Below are 27,690 nucleotides of genomic sequence, written 5' to 3'. Positions count from 1 at the left end.
CTATTCCTCAGGTTAAATGAACTCAGAAAGGGCAAGCAATGTTGGGACAAATATGTAGTTTCCTCAGCAACTTCAGGTTTTTTTCTGTGTTGATTTTCAACACTTCTGAAAATGTACAGAACTTTTCCGTTTTAGATATAGATTTCAACTTGTTTAATATTGATGATCTTTCAATTTTCCAGAGTTTAGGGCTTTGTGCAATAGCAACTATCTGTCCCAATCATGCAGCACAAGATAGTGTAAAGAACAAGTTATTTTCCAAGGGAGAGGTGAAAATATCCTGCATACACCTTTTTTTTTTCTGGCTACAGCATGATGCATTCCAAATTCCCTCTTTAATTAAAAAAAAAAAAAAAAAGCAGCAAAGCCTCAAGGATGTTGATATACATGAACTACTTTAATAATGGGGCTGAAAATAGGGTAGATTATTGAAGGGAAAGTGCTTGTTGATTATTCCACACAATGTTATTCTGTATTGGATTCAAAGTGGGCTCTGTGTATGTATGTATGCTCAGATGTGTGTAAGTCCTGGAGCAAGAAGGAAAAAAAAAAAAGGAAAAGCCACAAGAGCTACTCTGAGTACTGACATCCAGCTGGAGGACTCGATTTAAATTCAATATTTGTTAACTTCATCACTGGCAGCATAGGACAACCATGGGTAGCTAGAGTCTTGAATGTTCATGTGGGTTTTCCTAGAGCTATTTCTAAATGAAACCTGAAAAGTGAATGTGTACTATGTCTACATTAGGAAGCAGCACATCCCACCCAGTATAAGTAGAACACTTCCCACACTATTAATTTCAGAGGTCTTTTTCTATACTTGTCTGTTTTGTGAACTGACTGCTCACTACATTTGGAATGCGTGTTAGCAATGCATCTTCTGGTTTGGACTTCTTGGATGAAACAACACATATTCTGAGACCTTCCTGTGGTGGGAAAAAAAATGTGATAAGTGGAGAAGATGAGGAGATCCACTTCAAAAGTGTGCTCCTGGTCAAACTAAAATGGTGATGCGTATCTATCCACAGGAACTTTTTTCATTAAGTCTTGTATTCTAAGATTACATATTGAAAATATTAGAGTAGGGAAAGAATGTGCTTTTCTTCCACTTAGCGCCTTCTACCATCTGTTGCCAGAACGTTTTGCTGCCCATGTAGTAAGTATGTCTCCAAGAACAAGTGCTATTATAGTATTAACTTCTAGTTAACAAACTAGAACTACTAGTTCAGTTGGAAGGAACCTACAAAGGTCAAGTCCAACTGCTTGACTACTTCAGGGCTAACTAAGATTAAAGCATACTGATGAGGGCATTATCCAAATGCCTCTTGAACACTGACAGGCACGGGGAATCAACTGCTTTGCTAGGAAACCTGTTCCAGTGTCTGACCACCCCCTTTTTGCAGGGCTGCTCTCAGCCACTCATCTCTCAATCTGTACCTGTGGCCAGTGTGACTCTCTGCTAGCTTATGGTATTGTTACTATACATGTAAGCAGAAATTAAGTGTGAAGGCAGGAGGAAGGAATAAGTAGCATTAAAGATGTTTTTTAACCCTAACTTGGGTCTGTCTGAGTTGGTAGGTCTAGGATCCGTTTCAGTCTTTGCATGGAGCTTTGTGCTGGAGCTACAGAGATGTCAAGGTTAAATTTGATGGAAAAACTGACCCACCTCCCACCTAAGGGAAGAATCCAGTGTGCAGTATCCTGAAGCCAACATCTGTTCCTCAAGTATCAGAAGGCAAGTAGGCTGCCCATATCTGAGTACAGTTTGCTTAAAGCCTAGGATTCTCTGCTCCTGCTTGTTTGTAGGTAAAGTATTAAATACGTTCCAGTACATATATTTGATCAATGGGGTACAAAATGTGTATATCCAAAAAGCAAATCTAGGAAAAAAAGAAAATGGCTAGAATCCACGTTAGTAGCCATTAGTGCACTTCATGGTATTGCTAAACATCGGGAAGGCTTGGTATAACTTTGAGAAAGGAAGTGAAACTCATCAGGAAGAAAAAAAAAAAAAAAAAAAAATTTCATATGCTGACCTAAAATTCATCAGCAAAGCTGTAATAAAGGCAAATTTGACCATCTGTCTGATGGGTACTAATGGGAATGCATTTTAAACTTTCTTGGTCAGAATTTACATTAAGGCCTAACTTAGGTATTTCTTTCTAAGTAAGGGTAAAGTGAAAGGTAAAGCTTGTGAAGTGAAGGGTAAAGTTTGTGAGCTTTTATTAAAAGAATTGAGTTATTTCACCAAACTTTTCCTTGAGTACCTTTCCCTGCCCCATTATAAATAAGCACTGTTTGCTTCTATGATGCCTTCTATTTAAAGGTCTAAAAGCATCAGAAATATCTATTAGATACCATTTTTGGGGAAAAGAATCATTTCATTTCTACATAATGGGGAAAGGTTCAGAAAACAGGGAAAGATTCCTAAACTGATGCCTTGATTGTATTCAAACACTGGTCTTTCCTTTAGACCTGTACGTTTTATTATAATTCACTGACAATTGGGAAATCTGTTTTGGTATTGACCAGGAAGTTCTTGGAACTGTAAAATAAGAGCTGTTTTGTTTTATGGCTTTGCTTTATGGCTTTGATAAGAGGGAGTAGAGAATTGATGGTGGGGAAGAGGAAAAATCACCTGGACAAACAAGCTGTGTACAGCTGTCCAGGTTTCCTGCTCCTTATTCATTTTTACCCATGTGCCTGAGTTCATACCCATCCCCCTGCTGACAGCCAAAAAGATTGTTAGTGGCAGATGAAGGCAAAGGTAGGCAAAGCGTGTGTTGCATCCGCGTGTGTGTGCATAGGTGCTTCAAAGGCTTGTTTCTCTGGGCGATACGTATGACTAAGAAAGTGAGCTGGAGTCAAATAATGCTCTCAAACAAGTTTAACAAACAGAACAAGATTATATAACTGGACTGGTATGTGAGGACGTGGAGAACTGTAATTATCTCCTTAGAAGTAGATATGTGGAGAAATCTAATTATCATTTTTCATCTTCTCCTGTGTCATCTTAGACAACTGGTCTAGCTATCGTTTGAGCTTTAAAATGGGAACACAGATGCGTTGCAGGCCCAACCCAACCACTTATCTATTAATATTACAGAACGTATGAGGAGAAAAAATAGGTTAAGCAATGGAAACCCATTAATCTGAACCTCAGCATTTGTGAGACTTCATAATATATTTTGAAGATCATAAAATTTCTTGTGCAACTACCCAGCACAAAAGGCAAAACAGATTTAGTCTCAATATATTTACTTGTCTTTGGTAAGCCTCCTTTTTGCGTATGTTACCACACACAGTTAGGACTTGATACAGAGTACGCTTGTACAGAGGATGAAGAGATCTCTGAAAGGGAGAAATAAGGTGGTGGTAGGCAAGCAGGTTTGTAGTCTAATCTATAACCTGCAATGAAACTTGCAGGTTATATGGATGGGTTAACAAAATGAGGCTCAGAATAGCAGATAGGGAGAACTCCATGTCTGAAAGTACCTGAAACAGGTTGGAAATCATAATTGACAAAAATCAAGTCTCTTATAATTTCAAACTTTTTTAGTTGCAACCTACCTACAATTTGCAGCTATCATCCGCCTGCGGGAAAGGCATATGAAATTCTTGATTATGTCAGGAATATTTTGAAGATGTTGTATTACAGTGATGGGCTCCCCTCTGGGATACCGATGTACTGGGGAATGCTGGTGTACAGCTCCAGCCAGCTGGGGCCGATAACAGACTTCAGCCGGCAGCACACAGCGAGGCTAACACTAAACAGGGTGCTGGAGTGAAGGCTGGTTTCACACAGGCTGTCCCTGTAAATACAGTAGTAGGAAACATAGATTTGGAGAGAAGAATGGAGGTTAGAAAGAACCATGCTCTTAGCACAAGCTGGTCATAAGGCAAGATTTCAGAAAAGGGGGGCAGTTTGGTAATTTTTTTTTAAGATGATGGTTTTGTACTGCACTCCTGCTCTAGATAATAAACTCATGAGCAGACTTGTGCTGTGGCTGTCAGAAATCCCTTATAATTTATGGAAGAGGCCAGTGCCACGTGGAAACTCAGCAGTGCACAATTGTCTTCCTTAATCTCAGTGACAGAGGCGGTAGTAACAGGAGTGCTGTGACACAGTGAACATGCGCTACTGCCACTGTTCTTCCCTGACTTTCCACCCCACGCTTATCCTAATTCATCGATCTTTTGAGATCGTTCTTCTTCACCGGGCAGCACACCTAAGACAAAACAAAAAGCCACCACAGCTTCAGTCCGTGGGCGATGCCTTTATTCGGGCATTTGGGGTACATCCTCCAAGCTCAGCCCCGCCACACTCCCTGTCCCTTACACTGGGGCTGCGACTTTTTGGGGTTTATTTCACCACATAACACGGTTGTTTTCCAGCGGCTACCTGCCGAGCCTGTTGGGTCGGCCGAAAGGGGCAGGCCGGCTCCGCCAGGGGGCCGGTGCGTGTGGGGGAGCGGGGTACAGGAGGGGGCTCTCCGGGGGCAGGGGGGCTGCTGAGGGGGCGGGTGGGCTCCGCAGGGGCTCTGCCGGGAGCCGGGGGCGCTTCTCCTGCCCGGGTCCTGCCCGTGTCCTGCAGGAGCCCCGCGGCAGCAGCGCTGGGCGTGCGGGAGGCGGGCAGGGGGGCGGCGGCCGGCGTTTATAGGGAGCGAGGGGAGGCGGCGTCTGTAGGAGCGGAGCCGGGAAGGGAAGGGAGGAGAAGAGGAGAAGGGAGGGAGGGAGAAAGGAGGCGGCTCCCACTCCCGCCGTGCGAGCGCGGCCGGCTCGGGGCTGTGCGGGGCTGGCGGCGGGGTGGCCATGGCCTCGATGGCGGCGGCGATCGCCGCCTCCCGCACGGCGGTGATGAACGGCAACCGGCCGCTGGACGAGCGGGAGCGCAAGCGCTTCAGCTACTTCTCCTCGCTCAGCCCCATGGCGCGCAAGATCATGGCGGAGAAGGAGCGGATCCGCGAGCGCTACGGGCCCGAGTGGGAGCGGCTGCCGCCCCGCCAGCAGGACGAGATCATCGACCGCTGCCTGGTGGAGCCGCACGTCCAGGCCCGCTACGCCGCGCACCGCGGCGCCGCCCGCCCGCCGCCGCCGCCCGCCTCCTACCCCAGCCTCCGCCTCAACACGGGCCAGAAGCTGGTGCGCTTCGGAGACGAGGTAGCCGAGGGGGACGAGCCCCGAGGGGATCCGCCATGCAGGGGCTGTGTGTGTGTGAGGGGACGGGGCGCGGTGCTCGCTGGAAGCTGAGGGGGTCGGGGCGGGTTGGAGGCGGCCCGGCGGAGTTGGTCCGAGAGAAGCAGGAGCCATCCCGGAGGGGATTTTATTAAAAAATAAATAAATAAGCTGAGAGAGGAGGCCTTCCCGAAGCTGTCCGGCCGCCCTGGGTGTGATCCCCGGCTGGATAAGGGAGCGCAGGGAGTGTTTGCCCCGAGTTGAGTCCCTTCCTCTTTGCGCCTGATTTTGGACGCGGTTAAAAATGCAGCGCTGAAAACATCCCGGCTCCTGGGGTTTCTGACACCTCAGAAAATGTGGCCTTTTCCGCGGGACGTGCCAGGAAAAACCAGGGTGTGGAAAGACAGGCGACAAAAAGTGTGGGTTTTGCAGCTCCTGAGAGCCACCTACCCAATGGCAGAGTGTGGTGGAGAGCGCAGGTACGGGGAGCCCGGTCTGGTCCCCGTACGGAGAGTGCTGCTGTGAAAAAGGACTAACAATCATCTCTTCACACCCTGTATCCCTCTTACTCCTTGTGTGAGGTTTCCTTTGGTTTGCTTTGCTTTGTTTTCAAGTCTTGGTGTGATTACAGAGCCCATATCTCCCCTCCTGCTCATTTGATTTCTTCAAGTGACCTATTGTTCATCAGCTTGCGTGACTGCTGCCAGAACAGGGCAGTCTGCTCCTGCACTTGTAATCATCCAGTCTAAATTGAGCAGCGCTTCTTTTAGCTACCTCACCGGTATCTTGTGCACTAAGGTTTGGAAGAAGTGATCGAGGCATCGTGGTTCCTCGCTGGCTTTGTGGTGCCTCGTGTGTCGGGAAGGTAGGACAACGTGCAGCACACACATCACAGCTAGAGCCAATATATGCTCATGTTTAGTTTATATAGCCAGCGATACCAGAAATTCTGGGTACATATTTTCTGGTAATAAACCATCACTTTTGGTGAAAAAGAGTGTACAGAAGGGCATGGACAAATTTGCTTGCACAAGCAGTCTTTGCAAGGAAACCTAAACTTGAAGTTGCTTGTGAAAGGACTGAGGTTAATGGCTGTGGAAACTGAATGTGTTCAGCTTTCCCGGTCTCAGACAGCTCCGCTGTGATTTCTGCTTTGAATTATGTGGATCCAGAAGGAAAGCAAGCATGTAGTAGGTTGTTGTGCTGCACCATATGGAAATAATCATTTCCTGCTCAACAAAAGTACAACTAGAGAGTCCATCTGAAATTTGGCAAGTCGTTTTCTTTCTCCTCTTCCCCCAAAATACAGCTATGAAGCAAACAATGTTGTTCTTTAGTGTTGTTCTTAGCCCTTTTGTAACCATTAACTAAAGAAATCGTGGCTCATCAAAATACTCGATGCGAAGTGTTTAATTTTGGAATCATCTGCCTCAACTGACTTCCTCCTTGACTTCCAAGCTGAAGTTAATATAAATTGCTTTTCTGAAGAAAGAGATTCCACTTGTTTTGGCATCCTCCATTCCCATTTTAGTTCTTCCAATAGCACTATTGGGCCTCGGAGCTTTTCCTGGCTCCTCATCTGATAGCTTCCTCTCCCCCCGCTCCCCTTCTGGCATCCGACCTGAGTTTTGGACATTTGCCCTGGCTCAGTAATTGCTCCTCCGCGTCCTACTGTTACAGAGCCACCGCGGCCAGTCCCTTGCTATTCCAGGTCAACTTTCCAGGCTTGCAAACTTTTTGCCTACGGAGCTCTGTTACCCTGCTGCCTTCTGAGCTGACAGCATACCGAATGTGCTGCTGCTGTCCGTAAGATGTAGCTGCTGAAAATACTGCGGTCACCTCACACTTGCTCAGAGGGCAGTTAGGTTGGTGCTGGCTCCTGTCCCTGTCTCTTGGTGTAGGGTATCCTGAGGCAAAGAAGCAGAGAGTAGCCTGCATACCCCCCAAATTGTTAATTAATATTGCAGCCCTTACAGCATAAGCGTGCTGGTCCAACAATGTCCTTGGTGACGCCCTCTCCACAGGTGTCACATTTGGCCACAGAAGTATTGCTCTTCTTCCCTGGTGACTAGTGCTGAAATATGCAGAGATCTACCTGTGCTTGCTCAAGCATGAAATATTAATCTCCTTCTCCTCGTGCTCTTTGGAGGACTTGGGAGAAAGCAAAACAAGGATGAATGCTGAAAATGCTGATTTACCCTTCCAGAACTCCCAGCATTTCCTTCCCACTTTAATGCACGTGGCCACTTGGATAAGCTGGTACGGAGGATATATTTAGTGGTATACATTATATTTCTGGACGGTTTGTTCCCTCTTTCTCCTCCCACCTCTTCCCATAGATCTTTTCTAACACCAAACCGATTTCCTGAACCTCTAGTGCAGGACTGCAAGCTCTCAAAGTATAAGCATTTCCATTTCTTACATTTTCAAAACATCTTTCAGTACATTGCCCGCGTGGGAAGGCTGTGACAGAAAATAGATGCGCAGTAGCAGGACCACAGCAACCTGTAGCCACGATCCAGTTGTGTTGTAGTGCCAGAGTGCTGTGGCACCATGTGTGACTGCTGGCAAATGCCTGGAACCGCCTGAGTCCCACGGCTCCTTCCCTTTCGTTACCTCACCCTCCCTGCAGCACTTCCAGACCCCGATGTAATGCCTGAAGATGTGTGTGCTCTGTGAATCTCAAGTGCTGCTTTTTAATCTGCCATCCCGCTGTCAAAGAACTGAGTGTACTTTAAAAAGTTACAAAAAGCTCGATGAAAGGAATGGAAGGACAGGAACCAGATTCTCTAACTCTACTGTTTCACTACCACAGAGTTTGGCTGGGTGGCACCCAGCGCGGTTGACGTCTACCTGCGTGCTCCACACTCATGGTGAGGATGCACATAATCAAAAACGCCAGCCACTGACGTGTCCACCGTCAGCTTCGCGATGTCAAGTAAGACTTGCAAGTTGAAACAGGCTCCAGAGTACACCAGCTTCACATCCTGTATGGGGTCACAGACCTTGCTGTTTTCCAACACCTGCTCTTCGCAAAAAACATCTCTTGCCCCTCAGTTTCTGTTTTCTAGAGTCATGTGCTCCAGGTCAAGCATATATTTTTGTTTCTTCCGGGCTAACAGGGTCATTTACACCCCCACAAAAGATTTTCTATCCTGTTTGCTGAAGATTTAGTGACTTGTTATCTGCATGTGGGCACAACAGAAAACTGTTTGTTGCTTCACCATCATTGCCTGTGTCCAGGCAGTCTACGTCTTTTGGCCAAGGGCTTTTGGATGCTGCAACCTTCAAGCAGAGCTTCATCTTCCCTAAGAAGGCTTCAATTGCTGATGTTTCCCCAGCTGGTAGAAAATAGGGGTAACTGAGCAGAGAAAAATCTGGAAGTAGAATTTGGGATTTAATGTAAAAGTAATATACATGTAAAGGGGGTATTTTTGAAATACATCATAAATTGTGTTAAGCATCTGACATGATGATAGTTGATGCCACTGGATCCTCCCCCTTGAGTTTGGTGGAGGACAGTTTAGATATTTAGCTTACAGCAAGTTCTGCCATCTCTCCATACCATCCTTGTTTATCCACAAGTGTGACGTGCACATAGATTCTGACTATTTTTATCTTTAATTCTTTTTTTTAAGGCATATTGAATACTCAGAGTTACTGAACAATTCAAAGAATTGGACTAACAATAAATAAACTTTTTGTTGAAGAACATGCCTTGTGATTTAGAAAATGTTGAATAGTTTATGCGGAGGAACAGGTAAGAGAGTTTTGTTAGTTTCATCCCATCTTTTAATAGGGAAGCTTGACTTACCTACCTGAAGGTGGGTGCTGTATTCGTGTTACTTAGCCTTAAGAGGTTTGAAACCAAGCCAAAGGATCAACCCTTTTATCTCCTACTTAAAAATGCTTTAAAGCAGCAAGTATTCAAGATAGCAATAGCTCTAATGTAATGTCTGTTATAGATCTGTGCTTTTTTTTTTTAAATAAAAAACACAGTACAATTTTTGAGCACAGTTAAACCACAAGAACCAGCAAGTCCTGTTCCGATAATGCTTCTGAGATGGATCTGCCAGCACAGGAACGCATTTCATGGTAGTTTTGGGATGGCATGGTCATTGTCAGCTGCTCTGAGCAATGCTTATGTCAGACAGCCTGGCATCTTTCTCCCAGTGTCTTCCATTTCGAAATTCTCATGCTGTTTGGCAATGCAGTGCCTACATGTAGCCAGCATAGTACATGAATCTTTTTAATATATTCTGCAGCTGGTTGTTGAAATCAAGTGTATGACCAGATTTTTGTCTCTCTTTCTCTCTATACTCCCTCCCCCCCCCCTTTTTTTTAAGCTATGAAATATGTTGCATGAGGTCCTCTTTCTTACAAATGGTTTCTTTAACACTGGTGAACAAAAGTTTATTTATTTGGCTTCTTTCTGGAAGAGAGCTTTGTGTGCTGAAAACAAAAGCTGATCAGATATGGATCTCTTCTAATCCGTGCTGATGCTAAATAGCCTCAAAGATATTTTTTTTTTTTTTGAAAAAAATCTCCATTTACTTTTGTGAATATTAAAATTGTTTATGGTTTTGCTCCCGTTTTCTTCAAGCATGAGAGAACTTGTTTATTGCACAGAAAGCAAAATTATTTCTGGGATTGAGTTGGTGACGGACGTGCATCAGGCACATCAGAGAGGAAGCGTCAGAACTGCGCTGTTCTCCTGCTGCTCACTCGGGCCTCTGCGTGTCCTCTGAGGCACAAGAGATGGAGGCCACAAACTTCCTTCCCTTCTGTGACAGTGGACAGAACTGGTAACTGTTTATCCTAGCTTCAGGTACACTTCAGGTAACCACAGACATCAACTCCTTGAAGCTTCGAACCATGTGTTATGAAATAGATTGCTAGATCCAGTGGAAGACCTCTTCAATAAGGGCAAAGCTCTTCAGATTTACTGGCTGGGAAGTGCAAGTGTGCTGGGAAGTGGAGCCTGAAATACAATGAACCATATGTGGAAGAAGGAAAATCTGCTTTTCTTTCAGGGAGCTCCTCCAGCCTAACAGGTGTCTGCCACTTATATCTTCAGAAATTACCCAGCGAAGTCTTAGGTCTTGTCTCTGATAAGAACCTTTTAACAACAGCACCAAGATACCGTTAGTTCATTTCAGGAGCGTTTTGTCTACCGAAGCTGGAGATTGAGGTTATATGCCCACAAGTTCAGTGGTTGTTGAAGACAACAATTTCTAGTAAGTGGAAAGCTGACTCACTCTGTTCTGTAGGGATTGATCTGTCCTGGTGTATGACAATGTTATATGTTCACTCAGTCTTCCCCGTGCTGCTTTCCTGTCCCTCTTCAGGCAGCGTTTTGTCAGTAGGGCCTGCTGGCAGCACCAGCATCTTCTCTGAGTTGAGGACGTGCAGAGAACTTCGGGTGAAGAGGTGTCTCCTTCAGCGCTGCCTATGCTTGTCCCAAATACAGGAAAAGAAAGAACTGTCTGTCTTGGATCCAGGACGACATGGTCCTGCCTTGCTGCCAGTTTTGTTGCCAGCTGGTTTGTGGCTGCTTTGCATGTTGTGTAAATGGACCTGTATCACAGTCCTTTACAAGGTCTATTTGGACTTAACGTGCCCTCTTTGTTACCAACACAAGATTTCCTTTTGTTATTTTCCACTGGAAATGTCTGACAGCTAATAGGAGTTCATTTAAGCCACCCATACGTGTACAACTGGCTGACCTACAATCTGTCCCAGTTTATTATTGGGATCAGTCTCATACTAAGTTATTTTCCCCTGCTCTCCAGCTTGTGCTCATGAACTGTGAGCCTTCTGACAAGAAGAGGAAGCTTCCTTTAAACTCCTGAGATAAAATACACCGACAGCTCTGTTAACATCTGGAGTTGTGAGGCTCCACGGCAGCATGTGGGAGTTTGGACTTTGTTCCTGTCCTCTAGTGCTGCGGTTAAAGGCCAGAACTAATTTGCCCAGACCCCACGTGGGCACAGGGACTGTAGTCCTACCTCCAGTGCGTGAGCCTTAATGCAGCAGCTGGGCTCACTGAATGCTCTTTCCAACATGTGTTCCCCCCGGGCCGTGATTCCTGTCAGGCATCCTTCAGAGGTGGGGTTACCACTCTGCCCGTTTCAGATGCGAAAGATCCCGTTCTGAAAGGGTTTTGAAAGAATTTGACAGCTCACCTGCTGCAAGGCATCCCCACTAAGTGGTGTGGCATTCCCATGCGGTCAGCAGCACTGCCCAGGGCAAATTCTGATAGAACAGACTATAAAAACAGACTTCTACTCACTTTGTTTCCCTTAAACAGTAACAAATAAGAGTATCCGCTTCCTAGAATGAGAGAACCTAGTGTTACACCCGTGTTCGTGGCAATTTCCTGTGTCGAACTTCCTTTCTGGTCAGAATGCCCCGTCCAGCAGAGCCCAGGCTTTCCCTTTCAGGTGGGCTCTGATCAGCCCGGTTCTTTAGATTTCAGAAGTATTTTCATCCATCCTCACCTAAGATCTTGGCCAGTAAAGAATTAGGTAGGTGAATCTTGCTTTTATATCCTCACAAAGGAGTGAGGGGTTACTGTCATATACCACAAACACTTTGCTGCTAGAAACCCTGTGCTTCACAAGTGAGGAAGAGTTGGAGATCGCCACATTTTCATGTTTAGATGGCAGATTCCTGACCAGTAGTTAGCTTAAAACACGGTCTAGTTCTATTTAGAAGTGCGAAACAAGCTTTCCAGGTCTTGTCCTGTCCTGTCCTTATGCATGGTTACTCCAGGCCTTTTTTCATCCATCCATCCATCCATCCATCCATCCATCCATCCATCCATCCATCCATCCATCCATCCGACTCTTGTGCCTCCCCTGTGGTAGCAAAGCAGTGTTACACTTGGTGTGGAGGCTGCAACTCATTACCTCTGCCAGCGTGAGCATCCAGTGTACAAATGAGTCTCATCCATGACTAGAACTAAAAGTGCAACCATTTTATTGCAAGTTACGAAAAAACGTGCACAATGTGTGTTTATTTATTTATTTTTCACCCCTTCTTTCTTGATGTGGGTTGCGTGTCGTTCTGGAGGGCATGCTCTGTGTGAAGAAATTACCTGAATTTGTCAAACTGGGATTATTTTCATACTAATAGCTTCCTAAATTTTATCCCATTACTCATTCTGGCCCTAGTAATAAAGCTGGAATACGGTAATGATCAAAACCAGCAGAGTTCACTTAAAGCTCTTAAGGAATTCCCCACCCCTCTCCTGCAGCATTGCACATGACCAGAGTCTCCCATACTCATGAAACCTCACCGTACATTCCCAGAGAGGCACTGCTTGGATTCAGATTGGGATTTTACTCTTTCTTAAACAGCACCAAATACTTATTTCAAAACAATTGTTCTTAACGTGCATAAAGCTGTATCTTGCCGGGGCCGGGCCCAGCTGTGGCTTGGAGGGATGGATGTGCAGCTCTTGTGCTGCCACGAGGCTGCCCGCTTGCACATGCGCCATCCATCTGTGGAGTGGGGAAATTGGGACTTTAATTCCCTAAGGCCCCCGTTCCTCTGCTTAATTCTATCCCTGTGTGTTGCTAGTAGCTACCGAGGAGCATGTAGAGTAGAAAATTGGAGCTATAATATATTTCAAAGCAATTTATAGAGAAATCATTTCCAGACGTTTAGACCACATTAAATCTTCATATACTTGGGTTAAATTGTCAGGTTAAATTGGAATACTAATCGGTAGTCCTTCCCTCTGAGAACTCAGTCAGTCTTAAAATGTGATCAGTGATATCTAGAAGTAGTGCTCTCACTTTCGAGCTAGTTCTGCCGTGGTGGTGATGCTTCCAGCAGTGCAACATGGATGCACAATGCAACCTGTGTGATTCTCTGAGCAGGTAACGCTGTTCTGATTTTTACATTCTTGAATTTTATTTCAGGACATAACTTGGCAAGATGAACACTCGGCTCCATTCTCCTGGGAAACGAAGGTGAATATGCAGCACTTTTATTTTTAATGTTGGTTTGTCATTTGATGCTGGTCCTTCTGCTTTTGTATTATCTTCATTTCGATACTTGATAGGCCAATGTCTCTTCGATTCTATGGGAGCTGTATGTAAAGTGACCCTACTCAAATGGGACAGGGCTGGTGTACTTTGATTTACGGCAACAAAACCACAAAATGTACTTTCTACACTGATGTTCTGACTTCAAGTGCAGGTGTACAACTGATTCATTCCAAATTATTTGATATTTTTTTTCACTGCGAACTTTCAAAAGCATTTTCCATGTTTTGTGAGGACAGGAAATTGAACCTGGAAAATGCGTGTCAGTTATTGGGAAAGCATAACTGCATTTCAGTTTTGAAGGCAGGAATTAAGTAGTTAGGGAATGGGGTGAGAAGGGTACATGTATCTAGTAACTTCATTAGAAGGTCATTTTCTGTTTTCTTGTAGACTTGCTTATGCTTCATCTTTTTGTTATTTAGTAGAGTGTAATGAAACTGGTTAACCTGGGGCAGTGCTGAAAGCATTGTGTTCTTTCCAAAAGGCAGCTCCTTCAAAATTTATTTATTTTTTTTCCCTGTAGTGGTTTTATATGTATATATATTTATACATTTTTTTTTTTTTTTTACTTTACTCTGCCCCCAATATTTTGTTAAAGCATCATTTACAATGGGATTCTCATAAGGCTAAAATAGAGCCAGATTTCCCCATGTTTGTGAACTTGCAGTGTGAGGAAACAAACACAGTTGTACCATGTTTCCAGTGGGAAAACACAGTGCACCCTTTCTCAGCTGGGAATGGTGGCCGTGTTAATTTAATCGCACGTTTCAGACCTTTCATTTTCTGGATTTATCTGCCAGAGAAAGCTGCTTTTCCCCCACCTTCATTTTTTCGCCCTTGAAATACGTCGTTATCATGTATGAGCTTATGTATATAATCTTAGGCTAATGCAGGGTAATTACCTGGAAACGCCAGTGAACACTAAATTAATCCAGTTGACCCAGCCCTAAAATTGTTGTGAGCCTTCCTGCTCAAGGTTACTGCCTCTGGCTAGCACCCCATCTGTGTTACCAGCTGGGTCAGGAGGGTTTCTGGCGGTGGGAGCCTGCTAGGTCAGTGAAACCCTCCTGTCTTTTCAGTACTCTTAGAAGAAGCAGCCACAGGCTTTTAGGAGAATATTAGAGCGGCTTGTAATGTGCGTGTGCTTGGGTGAATCTCTCAAGAAGAGTGGTGAGAAGAGTGTGGAACTCATTGACAGTAAGGAGAAATAAATCGTATGCTGGAGACAGTTATGTTGTCTCTCCCATACTTTTTGATGCAAACCCCAAAACTCCGTCTTGGGAACATGGCAGGTGTAATCATATTTCTAGGCTCTGTCTTGTTGTTGACTCTTTCTACTGTCCTCCTGGTGTCTCAGAGGAAAGGATGATGCTCCAGTTTCTTGCCTTTCCGTAACAAACAGGATCACAGAATGACATGCAAGCCCTCATGTGACTGCCGAAGAAAAGTGAAGTGGGGGGAGGCTGCTCTAGGAATAATTATTTGTCTCAGCTAATCAAAATGTGCTTCTGGCTTTCCCCTTCCCTCCTTGCTGACCGGAGGGAGATAAAAGCTGTGCTTCGGCTGCAGGGTGAGAAGCTGAATAACCTTTTCCTTGAGCAAAGCTCCAGAGAATCCATTTTGTCCTGCCTCGTGGCGTGTGGGTTGGTTGCTTTGTGTGGGTTCCTCCTTTTGTTTTCTTCCCAGTGCCTCATCGTGCTGTGGCAGTCTCAGCCCAACCCTTCAGCTTCTCCTGCTCCTAAAGGCTGATGTCTTGCTTCATGCTTACTCTTTGATCTCGTCCCTAACCAGTACTTTAGCAGGAGAATACTGGAACACAATTTCTCCGTGAGGTAGTGCCCGAGTAGAAAATATTCTTGCCCAGTCAGTCCAGCATGGGGAAACAGAAAAAAGCCTGAATGAGCCTGAATAAGGTTGCTGTGTTGTGATGCATGCTCAGAGTCTTGCTAGCCAGATCTCCCACTGTTTTTTAGCCTATCAGACTCTTCCCATTTCATTAGCCCTACCTCAGGATGGGCTGTTCTCTCCGTAATATTCTTTTCCCTGATCTCCTGCTCATGAGGAGTTGTTCTGTTTTATTTTGTTTTGTTTTCCCACACTATAGCCGTGCTGGCAGAATGCCTTCATTCTCTTGCAGCTTTGTACAATTAGCTTTGGGTTACCTACAGAAGGGAACGTGACATTTAATGTCTACTTTTGCAGAGGAGGAGAAAACAGAGACTTAAATCAGTAAAGCCAATAGGCTTGATTTTTATTTTTAACACTGAGACTGTACGAAAAATATAAAGTAATGAAATCAGTAGTTGCCTGTAGGACAACTATTTTAGGACAGCTGAGAGGGTAGTGGGAACAGTAGGGAAGAGGGGAGGGGATGGTTTCTGCAGGTTGGAGCCGCTCTCAGCTGTTGCAGTGATGACAGTGCTGCTTCCAGCTGATTAGGCATGGGCACGTTTTTCTTACAGTAGCTAGTGCAGCAAATTCCCTGATTTCGTGGCTGTTCCACTTGCCATGAGAACGGTGTGCTAAATTGCTTTCGTTTGGGACAGAATGCAGGTGGGGGGCTCGATAACCTCTCTTCTGTCAAAAGTAAATGTTCTGTGCTCTCATTTTAAACCCAAATGTGAGATAAAGATTAAGTTGCTCATAACATATCAAATACTCCTATGAGTGTCTCTAGCATTTGAAGCTGTTTGAAGTGATTTGAAGTTCTTGTCTTACCTCTTTGCTTTGTTTGCAGGTTAAAAAATAGAAACAATAAATTTCTGAGCTAGCTGTTAGGCAGCTATTTGAAGGATCTAATATTTTTAATAGAAAACTGCAGCACTTCTCAAAAGGAAAATCACTTAGGAAGCAACATGTTCTCATGGCACTGCAAATAAGCTGACATTTTAAAGCTAGGGACAGAGTTGGACAGAGTGATTTGGTTCATGGGTGGAGTCCTCGTGAATATAACACATCATGAAATGTGGGCTACATTTTTTTAACTGAAGCTAAAGCCAGGTTTGTGAATTTAGGTCATTCTATTTACGGCTTCAGGTTTAAGTGAGATGAAAGCTGACATTCTGGCTGAGTTTAGGCTTTGAGGTTTCTTGGTCTGTTTGATGTAAAAAATCAGTGAAACTCGGCATGGACCTCAAGACAGAAATGGAAAACAAGAATCACGCCTGGTTTTGGAAACAAAATTTGTGAAACTTTTCCTGAACTCAGAACTTTCTGTGTTGTTTGCTGTTGTTGTTTTTCAATGAATTTAGTAGTGGGCAGAAAATATTTCAGTCTGCTGCCTCAACTAACACATCGAACACATAGAGCAGCATGGGAATAAGTTGGAATCTATTTCTAATTCATGCTGTTAACTAAAATAGGTTTCATTCCAGATGTTTAAAACAGAAACATGCTCATCAAAAAAAAATGTTGGTCTTGCTACAGCTAGAATAGTTTTGGATGTAGCTGTAGAGCGTCCTTTCTATAGGTGTGGGGTTTTTGTTTGTTTTATTTTGTTTTCATTTTTTTTGTTGCTTTTTTTGTGTGTTTGTTTGTTTAAAAAGCTCCTGACTTTTTCTCCTTCAGCTCTCTTTTACTTACGACTTATGACAGCCCCTCAGATGTTAGTTGAAAAGAAAAGCCTTCAAGGTGTGATATTAAAAAAAAAAAAAAAAAAGACAAGGAAAAAAAGCATCAAGCTTCAATCCCCTCCAGTAATCTGTTTGCTATCTCAGTGTCTGAATTCACCTTTTTATGTCTTTATGGAAGTGATCTAATTCCAGCAATGATTGAGAAAGAAAATAAAAATGTACTACTTATAAATCAAATACATGGTATTATACAAATTGTGTTTCCTGTATCTAAGGGCTAAAACTAAAAGGCAGTCTTCAATATCCTGACTTGTACAACTCCTAGCTGTTTTTTTAATTTTTTTATTTATTTAAATAGGAAGAAAGTAGCAAAAAATATTTTTTCCCTCCTTGCTTAGTAGCCTGATATTAGATTAATTTTTCAACCTCTAATTTGGTGCAATTATTTTTATCTAATTGGCATAAATGGCAATACTTTCTTGGAAGGTAAGAAGTGTGATGCCTGAGATTTGGGGTTTTTGCTTCCCCTTTTTTATCTAGACTACAGATATTTAAAAAAACAGCGCTGCTAGACTACTGTTGAGTTTGAATTCTTGAGCAAAAGAAATAAACTGTGATAATAGGAGCTGTGTTCAAAGTTTATTTTAATCTGCATGGCCAGTTGGTCTTGGCTAAGGATTCAGGCACCTGCATCAATCTTTGGACAGCTGTTTTTGAGCATAAAACCTTGCACATACCAGGTACTGATACTCTGAGTTTGCTCAGGCTCACCAGAAAGAGTGACAAACTTGAGTCCAGATCAGGAAATTTCTCCTGAAGCTACGTGCTGTGCCTCTTCCACATTATCTCTTGGTATGGACTAAAATTACTCAGATTGTTTTTGCTCTATTTTTGCCCTTGCCATTAGTCTCTGCTGACCTAAGGATTTCTTTCTGAAAAGCTCCTGAAAACACCCACTGTGTGCACAGGAAACAAAGCAAAAACTGCAACTACTTTGTGTCCATGTTTATTCTGGTTTTGTCCATTCAGCAAACCAAAGTCATCTTCTAAATCATTTTTATCTTGGCTTTCTTACCTCTGCATATATCAGGCTGTGCTTGAAACAAGTTGCTTTTGACAGCATTTCTGCAGTCTTTGTCCCAACGATTGAGATTTTTCAGGCTGCCAAGCAAAACTATTTGCTTTGGCTGTGTTTGCGTGTCTGTTTAGTAAAATACTACACATTCCTGATGAGTGAATAAGTTGCTTAAAAACAAAACAAAAAGCTCCTGGGTTCTTTGTGGTCATCTTGTTTATAATATAGACTTAGGAACGAGACGTGATTCTATACAGTGTTATTAAATCATCATTAGGTTCCTGAAGTGTGGGGTTCCTCCCTTTCAGGCTGCATTGTTTCCCAGGAGCATACACAGATGGTTTTATGATTTGGTGGATTGTCCCTCCCCCCTGTGGGATGCTGAAGTTAGGTCTCAATGTTTTTATTCCAATAAATAAAATTGATAGATACCTTTCCATGGTCTTTTGAAGGAAAGGTGGATACACAGATTCCTAAAAGCTACAGTTTTGAATATTTCTTCTTCTTAATCTATTGGACAGAGAGATGATCCAAGACCTAAGCATCCTTTACTTTAACCCTTTCCTTGCAGGTGTTTGGGACCAGAGGGGTAAGATCTATAACACAAAAACAATAACAACAGACTTCTACGTTTGTTCTTCCTCAAAATAGTACTTTGTGTGTTTGTGTCTGCTCTCTCTCTCTCTTTCTCTCTCTCTCTCCCTGTCTCATGCATTGAGAACTGCTCGCTCTTGCAGGCAATCCTGAAAATACTACTGCTGTTGATAGCTTTTATATGAATTTGATAACACATAGAAATTGCAGTTGGAACTGTATTAGCCTGTCTGTAAACTACTGAGATACTTTCTGAGCTGAACAGTTTCCAGAACTATAATTTGGGCAAATGGTAGGAAAGGAAGTGTTTTTATCTTATTCATTAGATGGGAAATTAAAGTCCAAAAATTGTAGCTTATTCAAAATCATACAAAGCCTATGAAAGAGACTGAAAACCAATCCCTACAATTCCAAATTGTGCCTCAATGTCAATTTTCTATTGATTATCTAATCTTACCAAAATGTTTTGGGTTTGTTTCCCCAAAAAGAGTGTCAGTAGACCACCACAAGTGCAGTTCTGCTGCTAAATGTTCAACTGCCCAGCTTCAGCTGACAGCAGCACCATCAGCCTTGTGAGAGCAAACGCACAGCACAGCTCTCTTTGGAACAGCTGCTGCCATGAGTCAATATTACCAATTTTGTGACTTGAAAGATACTACGTATTAGTCGTTTTCTTTCATCAGCAGCATTTCTCAGGGGTTCAGACATCTTAAATAACCTATAAAGTCAAACGGAAATGTCGTATGTTTCAAGGAAAATAGAAAACTTGTGACTGATCCCCAGAAGTTCCTGGGAAGGAACTATTTGATCTCCAAACCAGGCTGTGACACAAACATGTGATCTTAAACGTTGTGTGGGCCTTTCCTGTGAAGCTGGAAGTTATGGTCACCCTTAGCTGTGCACTGAATGTGGTATTAGAGACTGACCAAGAAAGGGGAGGTTAGCTCTTTTTTATTTCAAAGGTAGATAAAGTAGATTTAGTTTAAATTAGACAGAACATCTACACAGAAAACGGATTTAATGAATATTCAAAAAGTTCCTTCACCACATGAAAGATGAAAATCTCCAAGAATTGAGAGCAAAATTACAGAAGCTGTGTCCAAACCGAGAAGCAGATATTTTTCTTTCTCAAACCAAGCTTCTATTTTTTGTTAGATTCAATCTCACACTTCAGCTACTCAAACTGTGGTCTTATTTTGGTACATTATTCCCCGGAATCAGTTTTGGGTTGGGATGACTGCTTCATCCACAGTCCTGTGAAAATACAAAGATGTGTGCGACTCCGTGCCACTGCAAGGTCTTCCATCTATAAGACAAAGGCATATCTTCTCCCAGACACACATCGACGAGTGGGTTGGAGAGGGTAAAACTGCCCGAGGCTCTCCTGTGGTGCCACGCTCTCCTCTTCACCAGAAGCAGCCAGCTGCTTCCAAACCAGGGCTCTCAGCTGACGTTTGGGCCCTTGTGAAAAAAAAAACACGACGTGACCACAGGAAGTGGCTTCTGCTCCACAACACAGAGATTTTCCAGGAGACCTGATGTTATTTGTGTATCCAGCTACTGCTGAAGAGCAAAGCCATCTTGGTGGTTTTGCTTTTTTTTCTTATTTTTGATCCAGAAGGCCCCCGCTGCCCTTCTGTCAGTGTTTTGCCCTGATTTTGGTTCCAACACCAATCTGGTAGGTGTGGGGCTGGGGTGGCCCCTCTCTGCTCTTGGCACTTGGCTGTTTTACTGAAACTGCTGCTGTGATGGCCCTCAGCTAGTGTCAGCTCCTATGTAAGCCTTGGGACAGGCTGCTCACAAGAAGGAAAAGGCTACTCCTGAAGGACAGAAAGTAGCATTGTTTTAAGTACATTGTCATGTAGGAATCAAGTCTTACAAGGTGCAATAGAAACAAACCCCAAAAAATTACGTTTTTCTTTTGATATGGGGGAAATGCAGGTCTACTTTATATTGTGTTGTGGGGTTTTGTTTGTTTTGTATTGTTTTGAGCTTGGATTTTGTCAGCTGTGACTCTTAATGCATCTTAATTTCAGGGTGGTAAATCTCAATTCAACAGTATTGCCAAGTGACCTCGGGGAAATGAATCCCTATGATTTAATACAGGGAACGGCAGTCACTGCAAATCATCTTCAGCATCATTGCACTCCTAGGTGGTTTAACACAGAATTTATCTCCTGTTCTTATCTTTAAGTCATGACTTTGGGTTTGAAAAGACGAATAAAAAATAAAGCGTTGTGGTTTCCCTCTCTGTTTTTTGAGGGTGGAGCAGGGAGTTGAGCTCTTTGGTAAGGACTTGCACCTGATTCCAGCCGAGCTGTAATTGCTCACAGCGTTTATGTTCTGCCTCATTTGATGACACAGTATATTCCTAATGGAAGCATGCAACCTGCTGCTTCCTTGCCCATAACCTTGGAAAGACACCCAAGGTATCGAATTCTTTAGAAACTTCAGAAGTTAATTCATGATTCATTTATGTATAGCTCGCAGCTGACAGTTCAAAACAAATTTGGTTTATAAATAATGAGTTGCAGGGTTAACATTTGGACTTTGTTGAGAAGTTTCTGATTATTAAATGCTAGGTGTGCAAGTCCCAGATCTAGAGTCCATCTGAACTTAACATGTTCAGTAACAGAGGTCTGAAACACTTCTAGTAAAACTGATAAGCAGTTTGGACTTGTTTTAAACCTAGGTCCACAGATGCTACTGCAATTTTATTCAGGAGGGGACAAGAAAAAGAGAGAATTGGGAAAACTTTACAAATTTGTAATGAACTTCAAAAGTATCAGCAGGTAATAACCAAATCTAGTATCTGAAACGTCCTCTAGGCTTTTTGAAAGCTAGTCAAGCCCATAATGACAACAGTGCAGCTCTAACTGTAAATGCAGGGGGTTTTTTTGCATTGTTTGTTCCATTTTCCATACAAAATACGAGGCATGACATTGCTCTTTTCTGGCACTTGCTGTGGTGTGCTATTCGTACATACAGAAACACTTGGGGGTTCCTCAGAGTGAAATAAGGCTTAACTTTTCTTAGCCTAAAGAGTGCCCAAATGACATCAAGAGTATTGGAGTGGCGGTAAGCAAAATGAACGTTTTGTGGTACTGTTCACTTTGAGGTGGCTCTTGCAAGCTCTGTTTTCATGCCTCAACTCTGGTCACTTGCTTCCCTGACCCAGTGTAACTTCTCAGAAATGAGTACAGCCATCCTCATTGTGAGTAAAAGCAAAACAGCTCTGGAGTAAGTGTTGAACTGGTCCTGCTGGAGGTGTTTCTCTTATTTCAGAGATGTACTTTAGGCATTAGAATCATAAAAGTTGCTTATTACACACACCCATTGCATCTAATTTTTGATCTTGGAAGTAGATGGAGTTGTAACATGTTGCCAACCATATTGAAGACCTTACTGGAAGACGGCCTTTTCAGCTGCTCAGTAAAGCATGTGCATTTTTGCTTAATCTTCTCATGTAAAACATCTGTAGCTTTCAAGACGCATCCCCACCTATTCTAATGTTTCAGAGCCGTGCAAGCTATGCACTTCTACCTCGGATGGCACTGTATGATTGTTTTCTCTCTGCCTGACTCCTCTACAGCAGGTCTAGGACTCCTACATTTGCTTGCATTTCAGTCTTTTGTTAGTTGTTATAATGTAGCTAGGAAGATAGACATTTATGGAAAAAATGAGTTAGCTTTGCTGTGTGGGAGTTGCCTGGCTGTTGGTGAAGGTGTTATCTATACGCATCAAGATCAGAAGTTCAAAACTGACGTTATGAAGGGCTTTGAAATACTCTTTTTTCTTTCCTTTAACCTTGAACAGAGTCAGATGGAGTTCAGCGTTGCATCTCTGTCCATACAAGAGCAAGGTGGCGCCCAGCTGCAAAACGAACAGAGGCAGCCACTTAAAGCAGCACCTGGTGTCCAAGTCCCTAAACCTTCTCAGGCTGCCAAGACCCCCGGCTCTGATGGGTTGATAGCACCCAGAAAGGATGAGGAGTCTTCCTTCTGGAAGATAAATGCAGAGCGCTCCAAGTTTGAAGGAGACAAGTCTGAGTTCCAGTCCCTGACCCCCAGCCAGATCAAGTCCATGGAGAAAGGAGAGAAACCCCTGCCCTCCTTCTGCAGACAGGAGTCTGCTCCAAAGGAGGTGGTGAAAGCCGAGAAGCCCAGCGTAACTAAACCAGAGAAGTCTGTAGCCCCCAGTCTACCTTCTGTATCTCTCGAATGGGAGAAACCTCGACCCTCTCAGCTCCCTGCTAGTTCTCTAGATGATTTCTTTCTTCCTGACCCGCCGCAGTACCTGGCATCTTCTAGGACAAACAAGGAAGATAACGATGGTACTATACTTTCAGATCCACAAACGCCTGGACAGGTAAGGACTGCTGTGTCCATGATCCTTAAATTTGAAAACAAATTCAGCACATTAAAATATGATAAGGTCATTCTGGAAGATCAGGAATTCCATAAGCATTAAGCCATAACTAAGCTTACTGTTTTTTAACCTGCAACTTTAGGGAAGTCTATATAAACAACCTGTTAACTGCTCTTGTTTGTTTCAGTCAAGTGTTTTTTAATACAGTAAAATTCATAGGATGAGGGCATCATTTGGATATGATAACAGAAACACTGACGTGGCATCCGTTGGCTGACTGACAGCAAGCTACCTAACACTTTAGGGTAAAGAGCTTACTATATCAAATAAATAAATAAATAAATAAAACTATTTTTTTTCTTAAAACAGCAGAACACTTATTGGAAAAAGCTCAACTTGAATAGTGGATCAGCTAGAGTCTAGGCTACTTTCTTGGTACACGCAGCTTAGCAGTGAATGGTGAGCTTGTTTCTCAGCTGTTTTAAGCAGTAGCCCGACAGCCACTTCCCAGTGTTTTGTCCCAAGCAGCTGGGCAGCTTTCAAAAGTATTTTCTCTTGAAGTCCAAAATGGAAATGGAATGAGCTCCCAAAATTAGCCTTCTGAATGTGTTTTTCTTTTTCTTAAAGAAAAACAAATAGCTCAACAACAAAAAATATCCTCAAGCAGCTCAATAGCCCGTTGGAGCTATTTAAAAAGCAGATGCTGACCTGTGAGAAAAGAGAGGGAACAACAGGATATGACATGATGAGGGAAAGAAAAGAAAGAGATGTGAAGCCTAAAAACTGAAGCCGAGAAGGAGAGTCGTGGTTGAAACAAAGCCGTGCAGTTCTGTTTGGGGTCTGTAGCACTGCACTCAGGCATACGCCTGACATATTGCTGTACACCTCAAGCATGTCACGTAGCTTTTCATACCATATCTTCACACTGGTGATTGTTTAAATTCCAAACAAGATGATGTAAGGTCAGAAAGATGCAGGCTGAGGTACATACTTGAAAGCAAAGTGAGTGGCAGCACTTACGAGAGAACATTACTTAAGCCACTTCAGCATTTGGAGCCCTATGTTTAGCCATTATTTTTTTTCCTGGAGCTAAGGCATTACTCTTCTGAGGCTGTTTTGCCACAAATTGTGACTGCAGTAGTTATTTAATTTTAGATAAGGACTTTGCCATGATTTCCTACAAATTAATGATTTGTTCAGCGTTAATTCCTCTGTGAGTGTTTTCTAGCCAACTGGAATAGTTTGAAAAGCCTAGTTTTCCTCTCCGTGCAGAAACAATCCTCCCATGTCAAAATGTGAGCAGAGTAGCAGAGAAAGATCCATGAAATAGTTCTCATTTCCTTTCTGGATTCTTTCCCCAAAACAGGGAAGTGATTCCAGAAAGAGGAAATGAAGATAGGTCATGCTCTAGGAAGAGGCTCCAGAGACTCAGACGTGTCCCTGGAGCAGTCTTCCTAAAAGGTGAAATCGCCTCAAATGTCATGGCTGGCAGCGCAGTGCTGCAGGAGCAAGCACGTTCTTGAAAGCCTGGTAAAATAACTTGTCAGCAGGGTTTAAAACATGCAGTTTTCTGGAAGCAGCTGCCTGTCACTGTAACAGACAATCCATTTGAATTAGTAATGCCTATGCTCTGTGGTGGTTTTTTGTTTTGTTTTGTTTTGTTTCATTCTCTGCAATTCCCACTCTAGTCTGAAAATTGATCTTCATGAGTAAAATAGCATTTTCCCTGCAGACCACTACAAGGATTTTTTTCTTATCTGGAGTTGCCTCTTTAGCCATCATGAGTGTATCTTCATGTCTAGCATTTTCTGGCATAGGTTCTTAGGCATGCTAGAGCAAGGTGAAGGACTTGAAATAGCGGCAGACAACATTTTAAGCTTTCTTTTGCAGATAAGCAGTCAAGTACTGAGTTTGTAATACCATAATTAACAACCACATCTCATTTCATTTTCTTTCTCTTCTCTTGCAGACTAGTACAAGCAATGTTATCTTGAAGACTGGCTTTGATTTTCTAGACAACTGGTAAAAGATGCATCAAAATAGTTCAAACCAATTTTGGGAAGGAGTGGAATATCTTTCTCCTTGTGTGTTAATTTACTAGTATTTGTGTCTTTTTCTAGAAGTAACTTTCAAACTCTTAAATGTTGCCTTTGTATAAACTTTTGTAATACCAGATGCATTTTTGTTTTTTTAAACAGTGATAGATGTGTGGTTTCATTTGGACTTATTTTTTAAAATCTGTCAAATTTTTTTAGTAGCCACTGTATTGAGAAGGTGGGAGAAGTTACCAAATACTCGTTAAAGAGAAATAAACGAGTCTCCACATCCAAGAAGTGGAACCTACAGAAACAGGTTGCTATTTTCATGTGAAACTTTGCTAGCATGGCCTGTAAGTAATGGCATAACATAGCATATGCAATGGTTCCCAATAAGCAAAGAACTCCGTACTTCAGATAACTAGCAAAAACAGTATGAAAAATACACTTACAGAAGAATTGTATTGATTTCTCTATCTCATTTAGTTTGAAAGTAACTTTTATACCACTTTTTTGAAAATACTTTTCTTTTGAAGAGGGCAAAGGCATTGCCAAAATGATGGATCCAAAGAAGCACTGTGTCTGTACCCTACAAATCTGCTAAGTTAACCAGAAGAGTGTTAGAAAAATGACCTGGGAAAATGACGGGTGTTTCTGGTCTTTGGATTAAAGACTTGGGGGCGGAAGGGAAACGAGACAACACCTTACGATTGGGAGAAACTGTCTTCAGGGAACACAAGCCTAATGATTTCACTGCCTCCTTGCTAGAGCATAACTCTTAGCAGTAGTGCTGGATGCACAGCATTGGTGATTGCTGGAGTGTGGATTACCTTTGTGTCAGGAAACCACTATGTTTATGGGAGGTCGTAGCTGTATGAGGCTTCTTTGTTTTTTTTAAGCAGCTTATCGTCTCAAGGACTTATCAACTTTGGTGCTTTTTCCTCCTGGTGGGTAGCATTCGACATCTGGGTTACATTTGTTCCCGAGGTGCAAAGAGGCATCTCAAGGTGGCCCTCAGCAGTTGTGCTTTCGGATGATCTTCGTGTGGTGTTTTAAATGTAGAGAACAAGGTTAGCTGTCATGTGAGTCCGTTGTCTCTGAAATGCAGCATGGTTTACACACTGACTCTCACTGTGTTTACCTCACCTCGAAGCCTTAACTTCCCCTACGCACAACCAGTGGGTGGTCTGCTCCGATGCCAAAGGTCTGACCTTCCCTTTACCTCAGCAATAGTCCCGTAGCATTTGTTTGGGGTAGAAGGCAAAACACAGGGCTCTAACGGCTCGAGCAGGTCCCCGCCAAAGCCCTAAGAAGGTCTCCATCTACTAGACCGTACCAGTGCTAGGCTTCTCCTGGGTTAGTGCTTGGCATTTGGTTGGACGCCCGTGGCAGCTGCATGTGCAGAACCGGCTGCTGCAGGGCTCCCTTCTGCCTGCTGTGAGGCTGTTACAGGAAGGGTTGGAAATGTACTGGAAGAGTCCTCGCCTCTAATTGCTGTACCGCCTACTCCTAACAAGCATTGTGTGCTGATAGAGCATTAAAAACTTGCTTGGTGATCAAGGAAGATGCCGTAAGCTGCCCTCCTACCCCCTGAAAAATAGAAGCCCCAAACCTCCAGTTTTTCTAGTAAGTGTTTTCTTAAAAGGTTTCGTAGCTAAGGGGGCAGATTGCCAGAGTATAAGCCATTGCACAGACTTATTTATAGAATTCTGAAAGCTTCTTTACATCCTTCTCGAGATGTACAAATTCCTGTAATTCGGGATATTGTCTCTGCATTCAGCAGTTCACAAAATACTTTCATTGTTTCTATTGGCCTAGGCTTTACAGCTGGCTTTTTCTTAGTTGCCCTTTTTTTAGGATTCCTTACAAGCATCCGGCATTAATACAGCTTAGAACACCTTCAGCAAAACCTCCTTAGGTGTATAATTAGTATTGACTTGCACCTTCTTTTCGAAGCTGACGAATGCTAACCCTGGATATTACCTTTGCCATTGAACCTAATTTTCTATGCATTCAGCTGCTGAAAAGTTTTAAATCCAGTGTAAAGACATGCATTCTAATCTTACTTTGATAGGGGCAGATCTTAAAGCAAAGCCTCCTACTGTTGAGGAGCGTTACATTAAATCTCTGCTGACTACATTGAAGCTTCTTAAAGAAGAACCTGGGCTGTCTGTCTCTTCCATTGGCTAACTCTACCCTAATACACATTGGGACCAGCTGGTAGAACATGCTGCAGAACTTTTTACTTATCCTGGTAGGTTTTTCCTGTGCTTTGACAAGAGTTGATGCTCCTTCTTTCTTTCATATGTTTTTATTAAACATTCTTACAAAAAAAAATTGTACTTGGTCACATTTTATATTAACAATGTTTTAATAAAGTCACTTTAAATAGAACATACAAGGCTTTTGTACTGCTTTGTGTTCTGTCGCTTGCACCCTGCTCTCCTCAGTGCCATTGGAGTTGTTTGGTACATCTTGAATTTCCCTAAGAGGCAGTCAAGAACAATTTGGTCTAGAATTTAGAAACCAAGTTTTTCATATCAAAAAAATAAAAAAATAAATCTCTACACTACAGCCATTTTTCAAACTTCTAAGTGAGACTGTCTGGGGAAATAATTTGCTTTATCGTTTTACCTGACAGCTGGGGACAGGAGATTTGGGACTTCTGTGAAGACTGTAATTTATTTTAACTTTGCTATAATGGACTTTGAACTTAACACACAAACCCGGTATCTTCAGGTAGTCCAAATCAGTATCTGGAGCAATACTGTAGGAGGAGTCTGAAAACTATACTTGGTGGATATGACCAGAAATAG

At 42.9% G+C, this 27,690-nt stretch overlaps 1 protein-coding gene across 1 annotated transcript; it reads left to right on the top strand.

Annotated features, from left to right (window-relative positions):
• The first annotated feature begins 4,740 nt into the window (after positions 1–4,740).
• Positions 4,741–27,275, top strand: LOC311435112 (uncharacterized protein C1orf198 homolog). The gene is made up of 4 exons (XM_084515751.1): positions 4,741–5,160; positions 13,104–13,154; positions 22,287–22,838; positions 24,808–27,275. The coding sequence occupies exons 1-4, from the start codon at positions 4,813–4,815 to the stop codon at positions 24,862–24,864; spliced, it is 1,008 nt and encodes a 335-aa protein (XP_084371877.1). The 5' UTR covers positions 4,741–4,812; the 3' UTR covers positions 24,865–27,275.
• The last annotated feature ends 415 nt before the right edge of the window (positions 27,276–27,690 follow it).

The sequence above is a fragment of the Aythya ferina genome (assembly GCF_964211825.1).
Source record: "Aythya ferina genome assembly, chromosome: 3".
Taxonomy (NCBI): Eukaryota; Metazoa; Chordata; class Aves; order Anseriformes; family Anatidae; genus Aythya; species Aythya ferina.
Note: the sequence above shows the minus strand (reverse complement) of the source record. Positions and strands in the feature narration are given on the sequence as shown.